Raw genomic sequence first — 20,576 nt, forward strand, 5'->3', positions numbered from 1 at the left:
GTAAATACTGGAGAATATTCCTGAATAGTGCCTTTAATATTCCCACTGAAAAACTGCTTCCAGAGATTGTAATGTCCCTCTGTTCAGGAGACAAACACCGCCGTGTCATGCAGACATTTAACAGCCCGTGAACTGGGAAAAGATCAAGAAGAGTTTTTAGAAAAGAATTTCAAACACGTTTTCTTAGGCAAACAGCAATCTGCCAGTAGTTCACAAATCAACACACTGAATATGTCAAATGCCTGTCTGTTCCCATTCCTGGGATTTAAGGTCATGAACAAATTTTGAAAGCAAACCCAAATATTTTATTTGCTATTCTCCTCAGTTTCAATCTGTGGAAGAAAAGAGGTGTTTAAGGAAAAAAAATCTAAAAAATTTGTTCCCTTTAAAATAGCTTCCATAACATAGTTTCTTATTGACTGATCTCTAAATAAGAGACTCTTGCTCTTGACTCCTGTTTAGATGAATTACTTCTAAGGCTTTTCTTTTTGTGACAGCGCTGAATTGGTCAATGTTTGTATTAAGCTTTTCTAAGTGCACTATTAAATGGGAAAAACTTCAAAAATAAATAGGCCGACTGACTTAATGATAAATTGAAAAGAAAGGAAGGTGTGTATTTTTAGACAGAAGAATCATCATGGAAATTGTCCAATTGCCATGCTTTTGGAGAATGGCCATAAGGAAAATGCTTCAAATAGGTACCAGTCATTAGCTGCTGTTCAATGAATGAGACTGGGTTTTGGGGGAAAAAAAAACCCAAAAAACCCAAGAATTTCATCTCACCAATGCCTATCTTGTCCTAAAGCTTTCCTAGGATCTAAATATTCCTGATAGTTTTGGAATTAAAACCTTCTTTAAAAATCCTTTAAGTTCTTTAAAATAATCCTTTTAAGTTCCTCTTGTCAGCATGACTGGAAAGGAAGCTTGGATATTTTATCTTAAATGAGAAAAATATATGGGCAATGAAAAATGAAAAGGAAAGGGAAGAATCCTCCTGGACTTCTGCGTTGCTTTGGGTTTTTAATAATAAGACCAGGGTCAGCGTTGTTATTAAAAACTGAGTTGAGGACAAATAAAATCCCAAGTTTTCCCCTGTTTACACATCAGAGGATCCTAAGTGTGAATGGCTGTTTCAGGAGAGGACAGATGGCGTTTTCATGGTGCTCCTCTAAATGGGCCTTAAGTTCTCTTTGTGGGTGGAAGTTCAGCCCTCTGTTTTTTCAGTCTGACAGACATCAGGGCATGTTGGCAGCTCCAGGATAAGCTCCTGAAGTAGCCAGGCACATCCCCACATCCATGGAAAACCTTGTGATATTTAGCTGAAGGTGAGGCTAAGGGCCTGCAGTGGTTTTGCAGCTCTGGTGCTGGCTGGCTCCAGCCCTCAGCAAACCTGCACTTCTCCGAGCTGTGCAAATGAGATAGCAGTATCTGTCTCACAGGGGGTGTTAAGAAGCTTAATTCATTAGTGTTTACAAAGTGTTTCCAGATCCTCAGATGTAAGGCTCTATAAACAGGCAAAGTATTACTAATTACCAGCTTATACTAAACTGTAAAGTAAAAATAAAGATGGTTGGAGGAAAGAGGTGCTGAATTCTCTGGTAAGCTGAATCAGTCTAGCGGTTGTAGGTTAAACAGTTTAAAGTTTGATTTTACATTACTATCATCTGATAAATCTCCATCCATTAATATTGGTGTAATATTTGACCTCCTGTTTACTTTAGGGAAAATAGGAGTCTGCAAGTGGGGCCTCCTATGGTAAAGAATAAATCAAAGGTTTAATTCAAGTAATCACTCCTGAGTATGAGGTTGCATTGCTTTAAATGGAATGAGTCTTGCTTTACAGAATGTGGCTTCAATTGTGCTGTTCTATTTAAACCAAAATATGTCAGAAAAGCTACCTTTCACCTCTTTGTAGGCAAGGAGAACACCATGGTTCCAAAGTTTAGAGCATTTCAAAGCATATGGGTGGATTTTTTTTCTTTGTATGGTTTAGTTTCAAGGGGGTTTTTTGTCCTCCTCATACAGCTCTGGCAGGAAAACCAGACCGTTTTATTTAGTTCTTCCCACTTTCTGAATTTCCTGCAATGCCACAGCAATATCATGCTTGGGTTCCTACTTAACTTTTTGTTGGCATTTTAGAAGGTATCAGGAATAGGAGTAAGTTGGCTAACTTGTACTGTTTGTACTTGTAAGTTGGTTATTTATATGCATTTTTCTGCAAAGCCTGATTTTTTAGAACCATCCCCTCAAAAAGGTTCCTTCAAAATAATTCACTGTAATGGAAAGAAACTTACATAGTGCTCTTTCACTCCTTAAGAAACACCAAATTTTATGTTTTTCTGCCTCAAACCACACTTTTAAAAAAGTAGTGGATAACCATTTCCCACTTGGCCTCCAAAGGGTGAAATCCTCATCTGGTATAAATTGGCATAGCTCTATTCAAATCAGAGCAGCTACATTAATTCATTCCAGCTGAGGCTCCAGCCCTTAAAATGCCAGCAAGGAGAGCGAGTTTTGCACAGGATGGATGTTTGGGCCGGGTGGAAGGGTTTTCTGTGTAACTTAGCTATGTGCCTAGGCTCAGGGCTGTGGGAAACTGTCTGTTTGACATCTGCAGCATACGCAGCAAATGCTTTGGCAGTTTGAGTTAATGCCTTTTGAATTCACAGGTTGTTTACTTTCAGCTTGAATGTGGATTTGCTTTCAGCCTCAGTGGGAAATCTAACACAAGAAGTAATAGGACAAGCCATCTGTCCAAAAAAGCTATGAGAATTCCTGATTTTGAACCAGTAATGGAGATCAGGGACAAGTTCACCCCGTGTGTAATCTCTGCCAAATTATTGGCTTGCTCCTCGCGTTTCCGACCTGGGACCCGATCCCTCTGGTGCGGTGTGAGCACACATTGACTTAGGGGAGGAAACCTGCAAAATGAGCATGGCCAGCGTCCCTTTCCAGTGGTGGCTCCTAGAGGCAAGCATTTTTCCAGCCCTCTCTTCCTCTGCTCTGATTTACAGCCCATTTTGGCAGATCAGCTGTGCACCTGTGAAGCGGCCGCTGCGCCGCCGCTGCGGCCCCTGCTCCTCGGGGAGCAGTAAACAGCACGAGGCAGTGGGAACCCCCAACTCCTGCCAACATTCCCTGCAAGTAAATACCAATCCATGTGTTAGTCACAGGCCAGAGAATGGCGTAACAACTGGATGGATTGGGTCACTTTTTCTGAAAAGCTCAGGGGCAGATTTCAGCACTCTTTCAAGAGTCCAGATTTTTTTACTTTAAAGCCAAAAAGCTGAGTCTCTCTCCCACTGTGTAAACTAAGAAGCTGCACAAGAGCCAAGCTTTGGGGGGAAAAAAATAAAATCAGCATCCTGCAGCATTCAGCAGGACACAGTGGGCAGATTTTATTAAGAGCACAGCATGTGACAGGTAATGGAGCTGCTCCCCATTCACAGATGGGGACATGAATGGGAACCTGGGCCTCGTGCACCTGTCTTGGTCACCCACAATAAGTGCCATCCCCTTCAGTGAGAAAATAGCCTCTATGTACTGTGCTGTCTAGAAGGCTGTGTCCTTGTTTTGGAAGTCTCTGTGGTTTAAAATCTTGGTCACAACTACTCCTCTGACTTTGTTCATTGTTTCTGTTAACCTGGATTAAGTTATCCTTGTTTGGACCAGCTAGAAACATGAGTCTTGGTCTCCAAACCACCCAGGTGAGCTGAAGGTCTTTGCTTGAGTATTTAATAAATAATAGGGAAGGCAGAGAAAAAGACAACAAGAAATCATTGGCAAGAGCATCACCTGGTCTTTAACAACAAAACTTTCACTGCATTGTGAAAAGAATCTATAGGCTTTAAACCTTCATGAGGTGAATGGCACAGGAGAACAAGGTATCCACCAACATCCTTAGAAGCACACTAGCCTGATTTCGACCTGCCCTAGACACAGAGCAGCATTAACTCAGATACCCTGGTGCAAATCCAGCCAGAGGTCAAACCCAGCCCTGCAGCAGCCCTGTTTGTCCCGAGGACTTCATCAAAACAGCCCCATTCAGCATTCATTCCAACAGCACCAGGCTAATTTGCCTCAGCCACACCTGGATTTCTGAAAACTGGAGGGCACCGGATCATGTTCAGACTGTTTTCTTTCACTCTTCTCTGTCAAATCAGGGCTACTGCAGATTGAGTGGGGAAATAAGAGTCTCTTCAAAGTTCTTTTTTATTTTTTTTGGTTTATTGATTCAATAGTATTTCATGGCTAATAACCACTCTTGACTAACAGGCTCATTTGAACCGGGAATGCTGTGATCTCTTCTGTTATTGAATGGCAGAACTGCCAGTTTACAGATAAGTAGTCTGATTAAGGTGGGAGAACTCAAGGCTTGTAGCCTTTTCTTAGGAAAACTAGCTTATTTTCCTGCTGGTTTTTAGGGATCCTTCACTGAAAGTTTTCCACAGACTCACAGAAGGTTTTTTCTTTATTTCCCGTGTACTTGTGCAGTCATGAGAACAAGGACGGCTTGAAATTAAAATAGCACAGTTCAGCCTTCTTAAATTAAAAACTTTTTTATTAGCTTTTTTTTTTCTTGGAATCAGAGGCAGATGAGCCAAAATACTGCATTAAAATAAGAAGAAAGCAAGCTGGTTTTGTTGTATTTTTGGCATGGACAATGGCTTTCAGAGATACTGGAAGTCATGCAAGAAGAGTGTGTTATTAAGAGACTTCTAGCCCTGCTCTGAAGACTGAAGGCTTTAGATAAGAGTCTGCATGTGGGGATCTTTATCCAAAACAAACCACCCAAACTTTTGTAGTCACTAATACAGTTCTCCTCCTCTGCACCTCTCTGTGCTGTTGCTCACACACACAAGTTCTTCAAGGCATCCTACAAGCCCTTTTTTGCCTGTAACAATTTAATTGCCTCTTGGCCAAGATTTTCTCCTCCACGAAGAAAAAGAACGCGATCAAAGTGCCCCGTTCTGCCCAAAGCATTTCCTCTCCTCAGCCTCACTGCCCACACCACGACTGTTTTCCTCCCCCTTCTCCTTTGCCACATCTCTGTGTTTTGCACGACTGTTTCCTATTTTTTTTATCCTGCCTGGAAAAATCCAACATCTCCTCCCCCTCCCCTGGCAGCGTGGGTGACAGAGACAGAGAAATCAGCCCAGTGTCAGCAAGAGTTTAGCCCCACAGCTGGGACCTGAACTTTCAGCAGCAGAGCACAGCGCGGGGTCACTGCACTAAAGCAAGCCAGATTGATACAAAGTGCTTGCTCACCCTGGAAAGGGAAGCATCACAAGCCAGTTGATAAAAATCTTTAGGCAACCTCTATGGTGAGCTCAAGCTGTTTTTTCCTGGGAAAATGACCATGGAGGGTGTATTCAGTGTCACGACCCCCAAAGTGATGCAATATTTGGGTGCTCTCTGCGCTCAGGGGGTGGTATTGCACTGGGGCAGCGTGGATTTTAGAGCTGTGGAAAATGGAAATGGAGAGTGTGGACTCGACATGCTGCACACGGTGTGAGGTTTTCAGCTGTGAAGACCTGAATGATCACGTCTGCCAAGAGTTAATGTGCTCAGAAAAAGGATGCTAAAATATTCCTTCCCACTCCAGTTTGCAACTGAGAACTTGCTAGCCTGTAATATCTTTTATTTATAGCACCTTTTGACTCAAAGGATCTGAAAGTGCCTCTCTCTGGGAGTCACTTCAATGATACCTGCAGGCAGGGGTGTTTCTCTGCAGATGACTCCAGCTGAGGTGTCAGGGCCTTCTTAGCCATGGACACTTGTAAGGAACCCCCTCTGCCTTGCCAAATGCCAGCACTTAGTAATCTAAGGGCTAGAGGGGAGGGCAGAAATCTGCCCTAATAAGTCTCAATAACAGCAAACAGAGAAAACAGACATATAAACCCTACAGGAGAGAGCACTGAGATGGTCACTGGCAGGCTTTGGAAGCAGACAATGACATCCTTATGCAAAGAGCTTGGGACAGTAAAACCACAGCTCAGAAAAGGGCGTTTGGTGTCCCTACCTGGATTACACCCCAGCCAACTGAAGCAGATCCAGCTGTGCTGTGATGGCCTGGAGAAACTCCAGCAGGGACCCTATGCAGGGTACGCATCCCAGTGGTGGAGGTGCTCCCAAGGGCACAGGCTGGGTTTAAATCCTCAAACTCACACATCCCTTAGTGAGCACAGTCATGGCAGCACCTTCTGCTTGAGTCCACTCCAGCACCTGCCCATCAGCTGCTCCCCACTCAGCAGCTGGCTGAAAAGGACCAGAGGACCACTGGCAGCTCGAGAGGTGTCACCCAGCCCTCTGCTCCCCTCCTGAGCTATCCCTGCAGGCCAGGCAGGCAAATGTCAGGCCCAGCTGATGGGGTACCAATCCAGCCCACAATTTCTACTTCATCCACAGCCAGGCATGGTGTTGCCCAGGCACATTTTAGGCAGCTGCTCAGGACACTGCTGTACCCCCCTGAGCATGCTGCCTGCCTGCCTCTGCAGCCTCATATCCAGCCAGTTGTTTTGCTACTCCCTGAGGTGGCCAGAACATGTTCAGCAAGAACCACCAGCCTATTTTTTTGGCACTTCTGCTGGGTCTCCTGGGGGATTTGCCACCAAGAGGGAATGCCCATCTGCTTCAGCATCCTCTGAGTCCTGTGCTTTCTAAGGAGTCCTGATGTTTCTCTGTGGACAAAGCCATCCAGGCAGCCCCATGAAAACTGCAGGGACACCAGTGGCTGTTTATGGGGCTGCCCCCTGCCCTGGGCCTCTAGACAGGTTTTCAGATTAATGCACTCATAGCCTCCATGATAAAATCCTCAGCACATCTCTCCTCCCTCCCTGTCCTTCGCAAGCCATCCCCAGAATCAGCATTATTATATTTTTTTCTCTAAATCTCTTCCCTCCAGGCACCAGACAAGGTGTATTTGATAGCACTTTATCTCTGTCATGCATATGTCAGTGTCTGAAAGTCTGGTTTAATAGGAGTCACATCAGTGGATGGAAGTTGGCTCTCTCAGGTCCTTTCCACAGAGAACATGCATTTTGCCTCATTCTCTACCTTCCAACAAAAATTGACTCCTCCCTCCTTTGAGGAGGGGGCTGAGGTTAGCACATCTTGGCAGCCCACTGGCTGTGTTGCCTGCTTTTAGGGCATCTCTCACTCCTCCTCCTCTTCAGAGAAGAGAATATTCTTCTTGTGTGTACATATGAGGTTTTTTTTTTTCTCTTGTTCTTGGTCCATTGAGTATTACATCATGTGTTGCTTCCTTCAGTGCCCCTTCCACACGTGCTGCTTCAGATTTGGGGGTGGGAACGGGAGGAATTCCCCCTAGAATCACGGAATAATTGAATATTCAGAGGTGGTAAGGGCTCCCAAGGGTTATAGAGTCCAGCTCCAAGAGTCCACCATGTACCTGAGAGTGTTGTCCAAATGCTCTGGCAGCCTTGATGTCTTGAGTGCCCTAGGGTGCCTGACCATCCCCTGGGGAAGAAAACCTTCTTCTAATATCCATCCTGTACTATCCCTGACACAGCTTCAGGCTGCTCCCTCAGGTCCTGTCACCAGAGGGAAGGTGGCAAGCTATGGAGAAGCCCTGTCTCTATGGCAAAGCTGACAGGGAAATAGGAGAGGGGGAAAAAAAAACCAAGCAAAAAACCAAAAAAAAAAAAAAAAAAAAAAAGAAAAAGAAAAAAAAAAAACCCCTCGAGAATAAAAAGGAATAATACTTGGGAGGAGGGCGTTTAAGAGGAGAGAAAAACAAATGAAAGCTGGTGCCAGGCTGGAACCAGCAGCTGGTTGCCAGCACAGCAGGCTGAGAAATTGTTGGTGGAAGCGCTCAATGCCATGTTTGGGTTGCTTAAAAAAATACAGTGTGTCTCTGCCTTGTGATCCTGCCTCTGCTTTCCTCCCTGCCCCACAAGCGGGAGGAGGAGGAGGGACTCGGCTGTCCAGCTCGGGCTTGTGATCGCAGCAACGCAGAGGGATGCAGAGCATCTCCTGCCCTGCCACACCTGTGTGTGTGTGCACACCTGAGCGCTCCGAGCTGGACCGGGCACCCTGCGGGGGCTCTCCCCGCTCCGGGGTGATGCCTGGGCATCGGCAAGCATGGCACGATCTTTGCTGCCGATGAGAGGGAAGGAGGTGGGAGGGCTGGGGATGGAGGAGAAAGGCAGGGTGGAAGGTTGCAACGCTTGGCTGGAAAAATTTAGAGGAGTACAAAAGGGAGCGCGATGAAAAGGGGGCAGGAGGCTGCGCGCCGGCTGCCGTGGAGGTGGAAGGAGATTTTTGTTGGCCGAGGGGCTGGGCTGGGAGGGCGTGGGGTGCTGCGGCCAGCCTGACGGGGCTTTATTTCCCTCCTTTCTTTCTGCCTCCCTCCGCTGGGCGCTCGGAGGAGGAGGCGAGACAAAAAGCTGAACCGGTGCCAAGAAGGAGCTGCAGCGGCTCGAAAATGGCACTCTGCGCCACACTAATATTTCGAAGCCGGGCTGTGCTGGAGAGCAGGGAAACGTGTCGGGAATGAGAATGGCCGGGACCGTGGGGCTGCTGGCCGGGCTCGGGAGGGTCCTCCCTCCTCCCTGCCTCCCCTTCGCCTTTTAAATGTGACCCTCTTCTCCCCCAGCTCCCCCCCACCACACCCCCTGTGGTATTCAGGAGCTCTGGGAAAGGGAGGGGATCTTTGCTGGGGACTTGGAGGGTAAAGGGTCTCATCCCCTCCTTCCATCTCCGTATCGGGCAGGGATTTCTATTTTTTTATATTTTTTTCCCCCCCTCTAAGGAGGAAAAGACTCTCAGGGAGTTTTCTTACTGTTTTCCTGTTGCCCTTCCCCTCCTAGTCGCTCTCCTGCTCCTCCTCCTCATTGTACCCATCAGGCTGCTGCTGTGGGTCTGTGTCTGATGCAAGGTTACTTGTAGGACACTGGAGTCTCTGCTGCAAGGTGCAGCGTCGCCTGCGTCGGTGTTTCCCTCCGTTTCTCATTTGCTGGGAGATGAGGCAACTTCCAAGCGGCTCCGCGGCTCAGCTCAGCTCCTGGTTGATGCATGGCGCTGTTTGGGCTGCAAAAAGCCCCTTCCCGCAAAAACCTGTCTGGATAAAACAAACAAACAAACAAACAAACAAACAAGCATGCAAGGCTGAAACGGCATCGTTTTGCGATGTTGGTTGATTTGCAAGAAACGGGATGGAGTTTTTGTGGTGATTTCTGTCTGAAAGGGAAGGTTTTGCCCTGTGCTCATCCCCTTGCTCTTCCATTCCCAGGCAAGGAAAAAAACAAACCACCTCTTTTTTAAATTAGGTTTCGATTTTTTTTTTTAATTTTATCATTTAAAAAATTATAACCTTGTGGTAGTTCAGCAATTGAAATTAAATCCAATACTCCCCACCCCCCCCACCTCCATTCCCACCCCCTTCCTGCTGCACAGGTGTTCCTTTTGGGATCATTCTGGAATTTATATTTAAAGTTTTAGGTTGTCATCACAGAAACTAGGGACTGGAGAAAGGGAAAACCCCAGTCTCTGGTTTTGAAAACAGGTCTAGATCCTGTTAGAACAGCAGTTTTAGCCCTCACATAGTCAGTAGGTCAAGTTCAAGGAGACCTTTCTAAAGCACGGGCAGAGCCTCATTAGCTTGCTGCATCTCAGAAGCTTGTGGATTATTGGGTTGTTAGCTTGGCCCATTTTGTAGTCTCAGGCACGGGATGATCCCTGTGACCTCTTTCTCACCTGAAAACCATGCCCTAGTACACCTTCAAACCACTTCAAACCTCACCTTTGGTCTCAGACATGTAGGCCTGGTTTGGGAGCACCTACCCCTGCCCAGGAAAGGCTTTTGGAAATGCTGTTCTAAACAGGGGGGAGTCCAGGCAGACTTAAAGGAGTTGTCTAACATGCTCTGCTCACCCTCTTCTCACAGCTCCTCACAGATCAATAGTCCTTCCTCTGTGGAGGATCAAATTCTCCATCCCAAATTAATGCTGCTGGGAGTGGCACTCATTTCTAAGTTGATGCCAGCAGATTTTGTATGGAATAGGAGGAACAAAGCAGCTGATCCCTTGCTCTTCCTCACCTCTCAGCTGGGCTTTGTACCCTGTATTTGCTGCAGTTCAACTTGGGCTCGTGCAAAGAAGGTGCTGCCATTCCTTCTGCTCTTTACCTTTGTTGTGACTGCACGGTGTGCAGGGCTTGGCCCAGGAGACATTGGTTTCCTTACCATGGAAATATCAACAAGAGGGCCAGCCAAAGAACCTGGAGTGTGTTCTTGTACCTTCCACCCAATCCTACCAGTTTCCTCTGAATAAAGGACATGCATAAAACACATGGGTTTTCTGCCAACACGTGTGCACGCTGTTTGGTTTTCAGTTGTCCCTTTGGATGTCATGAGTTCAGCTGTTGGAAATACCTTCCCCACCCAGGGCACACACCATGCAGCCCTTGCATGAATTTCATTGAATCACCAAATCCTTGGATAGTTTGGATTGGAATGAACCTTAAAGCTGATGCAGTTTCACCCCTTGCCATGGGCAGGGACACCTTCTACTACACCAGGTTGCTCCAAGCCTTGTCCAGCCTTGGACACTTCCAGGGATCCAGGGACAGCCACAGCTTCTCTGGGCAAACTTTACCAGGGCCTCCCCACCCTCACAGCCAGGAATTCCATCCTAATATCCCATCCATCTGTGCCCTCTGGCAGTGTGAAGCCATTTTCCCTTGTCCTGTCCCTTCATGTCCTTGTCCCAAGTTCCTATCCAGCTGTCCTGGAGCCCTTTTAGGGGTGGGCAGATGCTCAAGATCTCCCTGGAATCCTCCCTCCTCCAGACTGAACAATTACAATTCTTCAGTCCTTCCCTGTAGGTGTGATGTTCCAGAATTTTCCAGATGTTCTTGCTGAAACTTTTGGCTGCAGTTGCACCTACTCCTCTGGGCAGAGCCTCCTCTTTTTAACCTGATATCTCTGAGGATGGGAATCTCAGGGGTGATCTGTGGGATTTTAACCTGCAAGAGAGAGTGGTGGCTAAAGCCTACCAACATGAGAGGGAGACCCTGGTTCTTGTCCTGACCCACCATGCACTGTACAGACCAGTGCTCGTGCCTTTAGATCTGGAGCCAGCTTGTGTTTACTACTGACTTAAACTTCTTCGGTGTTCAAATACTTCGGTTATCAGATAAAAATTCCCAACAGATTTATAGAGAGGATCCCAAAGACATGGACAGGTATTAATGTGGAGTGACAGCATCCGTGTGTGCACAGCAGCAAAATAGTGTTTGTTATTCCAGGAGAACTGGGAGCAACAAATTAAGATATCTTCACAAACCTTGTTATTTCAGTAGGCAGACCTCTTTCATTTCTTAAAATCTTAACCCTAGGGGAGCTTGTGGAATGCATCTTGTCCACCTTGCAGCAAAAATAATACTCTTGTTCTTTCCAAATGGTCAAGTCAGCCATCTCGGCAGCTTGGTCATGCTTCCCAAGGAGGGAAGGCTTTGACAAGGCAGCTGGAGGTCTTTTGTCTTCATTTCTCTCTGTCTAAAAGAAGTGTCTTTGGATATATTCTCCAGAAACATGGTGTCTAATGTGTCTCAAGTTGCTTCCTTCATAATCCTTCAGCCTTTTAGCACTTTATAATGAGAAACATTATCTACTTGGAGTTGGTTTGAGGTGACTTGTGCCTGGAAGGGTCAGTCTAAAGGGCTCTTCTGAGGCCGTCTTCCACTCCTTCTCCCTGCACTTTCCCCACTCCCAGTGGTTTTGGTTTTGGTTTTTTTTGTTGTTGTTTTTTTTTTTGGGACCTGTAAACCTCACATTTCTGTAATCTCAATGTGCAAATGCTTTGCAGTCACGGTCCAGTGGCTGGGTTAATCTCAGACCCTTGGAGTGGCAGATGGCTGATTTGTTGCTGATTCCAGTTATAGACAATTGTGTCACCTATTATCTTTGCACAGACTGATGCTTAAAAGGATGCCGTTGGCAAAATCAGTGAAAAGCAAAGAAAAACAAAGCAAACACTCTGATCTGCATCACCACAGGTGAAAATGTGAAATATTTCACCTTTGTGTGAAGGGCTGGAGAGGTGGACAAAGAGGAGAGGAGGAGGGAGGGCAGGAAGGGGAGAGGAAGACCTCCTTTTCATACCAGAAGTACCAAAGCACAGTGCAGAGCAGTTTTGCTGTAGTCATGCTGCAGAATCACGAGCACTTACTCTGTTTTACATGGTTTTGCAATGTGGTAATCCTTGGCTTCAGCTCCCTGCTTTAATTCCTATACAAACCAGGCGGGTTGGCTTCTTGGGACACCTCCCTGCTCTCTTCCCAAGCTTCTCTAGCACAGGATGTCAGAGGAACCCACGGCATCGCTCCCTGAGACCAGGGCTCATTGTGTGCCCCACAGCTGCTGGGGAAGGCTGTGGTGGCTCTGCCATCATGCTCACAAGGGACATTGGGGAGGGGAAGTTAACACATCTGTGTGGGGTGAGGGGAAGCTTGGGGGGCCTTACAGAACACTGCAGGACAGAGGGGGGACCCCACCACTGAGTGCTCACGGGGCCCCAGCTGTGAGCATTCAGGCAAGTGGTGGTCGTGGTCACACTGAAACATGTGAGGAAATCAAAAGGGCAGAGCAAAACTCTGGATGTTTGTGACCATTTTCTACACAGTCAACCCTACAATCAAGGTTTTCTTTCTTTCTCTTTGCTTTGGGAAACACCACAGAGTCAGATGAAGAATTTGGGAAGAGAGTGTGTGTTCCCTGTGCAGAGTCCAGTGACGAAATCTGTGAACAAGGTAAGAACAAGGGGACATAGCTGTGATGGTTTTTGTTTTATCCTTTCCTCTTTCCAAACACCATTTTGCAATGTTGGACACAAAATTTAGCTATGTGTACCACAGAAACTGATAGTCCAAGCACCAAGCAAATGAGTCTAAAAAGTTGATTTGGGTTTCTTTTAAGGCATGCCATTATGATGGTCTGGGTTTTAGAACAGTTTGTATCATATCCAAATGATCTATGTGTGAATAATTGTTACCAACCTCCTGACACCAGGACCTAATTAGGAAGTAAGAGCCTTAAATAGGCCATTTGCTATGAGCTTCCATATGTCTCCTTGCACAATTTATTTGCTCCACTCCATTGAGGTATAATGAGAATGAAACTCTTAGAACTGCTTTTGACTGCTTTTGACTCTTCTCTTCATCTCCTATGCAGTTATAGCCCCTATTAAGATAATATCTATTTCCCTGTTTTCAGAAAGAAAAAGCTGTGGTACTTTTAGTCCAGATTGCCCAAGCTTCTCTGTTTCCAAGGTTTCAATGGAAATGGAGTAAAAAAAAGCCAAAAAAAAAATAAAATTGCAGACTAAGAAAAATGGAATGCCATCAAAGAAAGCGGAAAGGTCAGGACAGGATGATCTTGAGGGAATACTTCCTATCCTATCTGCCTCACAACCCTGCTGAAAGCTGGTGCTGTTGTATTTTGGTTAACCTATAGATGCAAAGGAAGGATGTATATGGATAGAAGCAATCTGAAGAGATTTTCATTGGTTTTGTTTGGCTAGGATGTGAGGAAGGGGAAAAGTTGGTGCAAAGTGGTTTGGATTTTTTTTCTTAGTTTTGAATATTTATCTCAGTCTGAACCAACATCCTCCCTGGGACTCATTGTTCATGTTTAAATACATGGTATGTTCTTCAAGTGTACTTTCAGAATATATTCTTTATTTCCAAACACCTTTGGCATGCATGACTTCATCTTACACTTCATGTGTCCCACTTGATTCTTTTGCTCCCATCATTCTGAAGTCAGAAAAACTTAAATTTATGATTAAGTGTAATTTTCTATCAGGATTAACGTTAATAAATTCTTAAGGCTTGGTTTGTTTGTTTTTTTTTTTTCCACCCCCAAATCTGGATCTTGTTTAGTTTTCCAGAGAAAGACAACTCACTTGCAACGATTTTGTTTATGATAATTTACTTGCATGTTCCCTTCCAGGAATTGTCATTGCCTTCCAGAAGGGAGGTTAGTGCTAGTCCCCTTGCAGGGATAATTATAATCAGACCTGTCAGCCTTCACACAGTCTACACTTATCACTTGCATTTAGAAGGATTTTTCCTGAAGCCTATTACCAGTTCTGCTTCTTAGGGGAAAACAGTCATGATTTTTTTCTCCTAATCTTTGATGGCTCTCAGCTTTGAAAGCATGGAGAGGAGCAAAACGACTGCCAGGTGCAGTTAAAGAAACTGTCTGTTGGTCCTGGGTGTGGATCTCTGGAAAGCCAGAGAGTGGGCGGATAATCTGGGAAATGCTGAGGGGTTTAATTTGTTTGTGACAACACTTCAGGTGTGCTGGAAACACAAAACAGTTCCCCAAAGGTGTTGCTCACAGGAGGTGCCTCTGCAGACCCTCTGGACAGGGGCTTCAGGTGGCAGGTGGCTCTTGGCAGTGGTGCCCTCTGTCCCTGCTGTCTGGGCAGTGATCCCTGCCTGTCTTGGGAGAATTGGAAGCAGGATGGCCAGAGAAGTGGCTGCAGTTGCTGCTGGAGGCAATGACTGGCATCACATGGACCATGACTTGGCCCAGTTGCCACCAGTGCCATGGTGACCAGCTGGGCCAAGTCATGGTGTTGAGAAGGATGTGGTTCAGTGTTTTTATCCATCCCAGCATGCTTGAAAATTGTGTCCCCCCTAATGTTATTCCCTGGGAAACACAATAACCCATTTATTATATTCCTCCTATTCCCACTCCATTATTGCTATTGATGTGCTGCTAACCCCCCTTTTTTACCTTTCTGGTTTTTAGCATGAAGACAAAAAGATGCAAGTTTTACCATTCCATTGGATTAAATGAGTTATCTGTCTTTAGGTCCTTCCTCTGTTTTTACCATGCTTTTTGTAATTTATTCAGAGATTTAGGCTCCCTTGATTTTGGCATAATCTGAGGATGGTCAGCACTTTATAGCTTTTTTAGCAAAGAGATGGTGGAAGACTGGGAAATCTTATGTTATGTGCAGTTTTATATTTACAGGGCACAGGGATATGATTTGCCTTTGTTTTATTTAAATTCACTGGGAACTGGAGGTTTATTTATCAGGTGTCATTCCCTGAAGGATGAATAATGCCATAAAGAGAAGACTTCATCTATTATACAAACAGATTTGAAGGCTTTGCTATTACGTTCCTCTGCCTGTTGAATGGAGTAAAAATGCCTTTGGCTGAACAGAGACAGAGTGATACTTAGCAGTAGCATCTTATGACCTTTTGATCAGCTGAGATCTCAAGCCATATTAGTGGACAGATTATGATGTGATGGAAAGAAGGCCAGGAATAGCCTTTTCATCATGAGATCTTTTCTGTGAATATCCTTCTTGGGTGTATTCAGGTGGTTAATCACTGGGGCCAGGGCAGTCATTTGGAAGCAGGGGAGTGAAATGCTGGCATAGACAATCCAAATACGCTCAGGTTTGCCAAATGCAGCTGGATATTAGAGCTAATAGTTTCTTCCTAATATTCTCCTACCCTCCTTTTTCTGTCAGGGCTGTGGGTGACCTTGCGATTTTTTTTTTTTCCATCTGAAATAACCACATTTTGGCAGAAAGAGCAACACAAAATGAACCTTGAGTCCCTGGACCACAGGGGAGCTGCAGTTGCCGAATCAAAGAAATGCACATGGTGAATATGGATATCAGACTGTGAAGGGAAACTCACATGAAAATATCTCTGTCATTTTAGAGATAATAACAGTAGTGCTTGAATCTCTTTCAGCCCTCCCAAGGAAAAAAGAAATAATGCAGGTTTCAAAAAATGCACAGCCTTGATAGTATTTCTCATTTTACAGGGCCAACCAGAGCAAAGAATGACTTTTACTTTCTCTTACCTGCCTGTGAAGAATTACTCCTCAGACTTGGCTTTAGCTTTGAATTAGCCTCCTTTTCATCTTAATGGCCAAGAGGAATCTGCAGCCTCCTTAAAAATCAAACTGAAAAATATCCCTTGTTCACTGCTGACTCTGCACATCAATAGCAGTTGTGCCAAAGCTTTACGCAGGTGCTGTGGTCACTTTTGGAAGGAAAAGGAGCAGACACATGGGTGTGAATGCCTCTGGTCTGAGCATGATTATATGCCCAGGCAGCCCATGCTGGTCACAGGCTATGCAGCATCATCCTGTACATTGCTAGCACAGGGGTGTCCGAGCTGCACGTGTTTTTCCCCTCCTGAAGCCAAACAAGATGCTCATTTCAGTGTCAGGAGGAAGAAGGGCTGGCAGTGTGAGAATCCCAAACCATCAGTGTAGTGGGGATGATGATGCACCAGGCGTGGAGAACAATAGCTACCAGAGAGTAGTGGAAACTCTTTGAAAATAAGCAGGTTATGGAGGTGGGAGAAGCTCACAGCAGGATACTCTCATCTCCCCCAGCCTCTTCAGTCAGGTGCCTGCTGGGCTTCCTACTCCTCCTGCCTTTTGCACTAGATGACAGGATCATAAGGCATTAGATTCTGCTGGCATGAAGGAATCTGCCATCCTCCTGGCATGAAGGAATCTGCCATCCTTCTGGCATTATTGCTTCCTGAGTCAGGGAGCCATTGTGAAACATCGAGGCTGTGAGCCCACATGGTGCTTTTTAGCTGCTTCTTCCAGGGCCACAAAGGTGTCCAAAGGGGAACTGGGAGGTGACACCAACTCCTGACACAGGTCTGCACCTCCTTTTCCTTGTGAAAAACAGGCAAAACTGCAAAAGGTGGACGGCAGCCTTGGTCTCTCCACAGAGGAAGTGCCACTGCTGAGGTACAGCCAGCCCAGCAGGATGAGGAGCTCCCTCCCAAGCTCTGTCTGCAAAGATTAAGTAGGTTGCTGCACAGGTGATTCTTAGAAGCATCATGAGCTAAACCATTCAAAGGGGTGAGTTCCTCTGAACAGTTGTTATAAGAGTTTCTGATAGCAGCTTTGAAACTTTTCCACTGGGCAGGCTTTGTGGTGTGTGTGGTGGAGAGTCTAGGCATGAACTATTTCCTCTGCCTCCATGCTCTTCCTTGATTCCTTGTGGGATGTAGGAGGGTGCCATTATTTGGGTAACTATGTTACCCAAATAATGCCAAGATCTTCCCATTTGGTCTGGGATTGCATTAATCCTGCTCTACTTTCTGCCAGATGGCCTTGCCTTGATGAAATCAATTCTCAGAGTAAAAGAGCTTGCATTCGTCTTCTTGTAGCTCAGAGAAATCCATGAAAACAGAAGTGCTCTGCAAGTCAGGACAGAAAGTTGCTATGGGACATCTAACAGTATCCCAGTTTCCATGGTTTAACCCCAGCAGGCACCTCATAGTCCCTCATTCACTCAGATTCACCTGCAGGATCAGGGAGAGAACTGGAAGGGTAAAAGCTGGAAAACTCATGGGTTGAGATAAAGACAGTTTAATAGGGGAAATAAAAGCCTTGCACACCAGCAGAACAAAAAGGGGAATTAATTCCCTGCTTGCCATGGGCAGATGGGTGTTCAGTCACCTCCAGAGAGCTGGAACCCACCACATGTAACAGTGGCTTGGGAAAACACTCACCATCACTCCAAACATTCCCCTTTCCTCCTCCTTCCCCCACTTCATACACTGAGCATGGTGTCACACAGTCTGGAACATCCCTTTGTCACTTGGGGTCACCTGTCCTGGCTGTGCCACCTCCCAAACTCTCAGCCACCCCCATCCCCTCCCCAGGCTGGCAGTGCCAAAAGCAGCAGAGGCCTTGGCTCTGTGCAAGCTCTGCTCAGCAAGAACAAAAACATCTCTGTGCCATCCACCCTGTGTTCAGCACAAACCCAAAACACAGCCCTGTAACAGCCCCTGGGAAGAAAATGAACCCTGCCCCAGAGGAAACCAGCACACCAATGCAGCAGAGTTAAGAGTTTATGGCAAGTACTTGGGCTAGGATGCTTTTCAGTGCGGGGAAGAAATTTAAAGTAGCAAACTTTGAAAATATAGTATCAGGCAGATGTCAGTGATGTGCAGCGGGATAAGGAGGACAGTGATTTGTTTATGAAGTTCATCTGTCCAGGCATAACAATTTTTTCACTTTAAACACACCACATCTGGTTCCTTGCAAAGATTCTTAGATTGCAGACAGCAGTAAACACACGTCCTATTGAGCAAGAATGATTTCATGAACCAGCAGAAGGATTATTGTCATAACCAAATTTACAGCCATACAATTCCCTTTTTCTGGCTGGGAAGAAGTAATCGTGATCTGGAAAAGAAATATGTCATAACAATAACTTAAGCAAGTTAAACAGTATCTGGGGGCGTTCATGGGAATGTCACTGGGTGTACTCAAAGTATCAAACCAGTTCTCAGCACACTTTTGGTCCAGCTAGCAAGCTCCTAAATCGTCCTTAAGCATGGATCAGGGTTCATCCCTGTGAGCTGTTTGCATTTAGCTGCCGGGCTAGGAAAGTTAGGACACGGTTGTGAGCAGAGGTACAAACCTCTCTGTGCCAGTTGGCCTCCATGCCTGGGAGTATTTCTGGGCACATTTAATTATTACTGGCTGAAGAGGCTCAGGCCCAGCTGAGAAACTGGACTCCTTCACTCCAAACTCCATTTGTCAGCAGTGGGAGAGGGGAGCCACCAGCAGAAGCTGATTCAGCCTCCCTTGATCCTGACCTGCCCAAACTGTAGACAGTTGCTAAGGCAGCTAAGCCTGCAGGGTTTCACATGCTGATAGCAGAGGAAAGGCCATACTATCCCCCAAAAGGCAATGTATAGTACATTTTCTGCATATTTACTAGTCCCCTCCCCAGCCTCTTCAAGCATATGTTAAAAGATTTTTAAGTTATTGAGGTGCTCTTTCTTGCAACAGAGAATGTCACCCTTTATTTTAAATTTTTTTCTCCCTTACCATGAGGGGGTTCCTTTTTCAGTGAGTTTCAGCCATAAGATAGGTGTTCTGTATAATTTGCTTTCAACAGTTTGATAGTTAAATGTGTCCCTAGGAGACAATTTTAGACTTATACATAATAAAGAAGCTCATGGAAGGATACAGCATTATGCCTTTCAAACACAGGTAAACCCTGTGTTTAATAAAGAAAGTTTTATTTTGAGTTCACCCTATCAAAATATATTTATGCACAAATATAGGTACAGGTATCTATTTTTTTCTCACTGAGTTAAAAACCTCATTGAAAAGAAATAACTCTGGTTCAGCTCCTGCAACCACAATATAACGCTTCATTATCTTTTCTTTCATTGAAATCTTCTCATGCACAAGGTGATCTAATTTAATACTTGTTTAAACATATAAAGCAAAACATTTTCCCTTCAAGAATACCTCAAGTGTTTGGTCACAGTGGGGATGAAAGTATTGATTGTATTTTGCACATATTTGGAAACATGACCTTAATCTGCAGGTTTCAGGGGGAAAAGGTATTTTCCCCGGGTATGGCAGTAAGTCAGATAAGTAAATTATACTTTTGACATGTTAAAGATGTTCCATTTTAGACAAAGGAAATGATATCCTAGTTGTGTCACTGAAACTCAATGTCCTGTGTTGCTTGTTAACAGCTGCACATTTGTTGTTTCAGTGTCCCAGTTTGCTCTCAAGTATAAATGAACTGCTACATGCCAAATAATCAATAGTTCTGCCAGCTCTGGAAATATAATATTGCTATTAATATTGATCCACACAACAGAAATCAAGGCATCAAATTTTGCAGGCATTACTTGCCAGCACCCTGTGTTTTACCTGCAGAGTAACAGCTTGAAAATCGCTATTCCCCAGGGAACAATGTTTTATGCTCACCCTCATTCCCTGTGTCATAACAAACACAAATATAAACACAGGGGGATCAGGGCACAGGTGACCACCAGATAGGGTGCCAATGTTTATATATATATATATATATATATTTCAGCCTTCTGTGGTTTCTTAGTGCAGCAAGCCAGATGCAAAGAGCACCAGTGAAAACAATCCGCATCAACCCTCGTGCCCATCTCTAAAATCAGTGTCCTGGACCTTTATAGTGCCCTTTATAGAACCCTTTATAGTGCCTAAAGGGGATTCTGAGAGCTGGAGAGGGTCTTTGGACAAGGGCCTGGAGGGACAGGACACACGGAATGGCTTCCACTGCTGGAGGGCAGGGACAGATGGGATATTGGGAAGGAATTCTTGGCTTTGAGGGTGGTGAGGCCCTGGCACAGGGTGCCCAGAGCAGCTGTGCCTGCCCCACCCCTGGAAGTGCCCCCAGGTTGGACGAGGCTTAGAGCACCCTGGTCTAGAGGGAGGTGAGCCTGCCTGTGTCAGGGGGGCTGGACTAAATGATCTTTTAGATCCCTTTCAACTCAAACCATTCTGTGGTGCTTTGGGAAGGGTGAGATGGTCCATGGATGGCTGGCCTGATCCCTCTCCATGCACTGGGAGCAACATCAGTAGTGAAAGCTCCTATGGTTTTCTTGCAGAGGTGATTTCAGATTCAGGTCCTCGGGTGGGGGAAAAAGGTCCTGCAACTTTGAGTATTGGTGGCAATACCAAGAGCATCTGTTCCTTGTTCTCCTGTCCCCTCTGAGCTGCCAGGTTGCCTTGGGAGAGAGAAAAAGTGGTGCTCCCCATTCTCACA

General features: G+C 45.5%; 1 protein-coding gene across 3 annotated transcripts in view; it reads left to right on the forward strand.

The window, feature by feature from the left end:
- SETBP1 (SET binding protein 1) overlaps positions 1–20,576 on the forward strand; it is a 244,904-nt gene that overhangs the window by 90,872 nt on the left and 133,456 nt on the right. For 2 of the 3 annotated variants that reach the window (XM_018920063.3, XM_018920064.3), the window contains one exon: positions 12,700–12,771. The exons of the other annotated variant lie outside the window; for it this stretch is intronic. In XM_018920063.3, the coding sequence (XP_018775608.2) occupies positions 12,700–12,771 (72 nt within the window). The remainder of the gene's footprint in view (positions 1–12,699; positions 12,772–20,576) is intronic. 3 annotated transcript variants of the gene reach the window in all.

This window comes from Serinus canaria, chromosome Z, assembly GCF_022539315.1.
Source record: "Serinus canaria isolate serCan28SL12 chromosome Z, serCan2020, whole genome shotgun sequence".
In the NCBI taxonomy this organism is placed as follows: Eukaryota; Metazoa; Chordata; class Aves; order Passeriformes; family Fringillidae; genus Serinus; species Serinus canaria.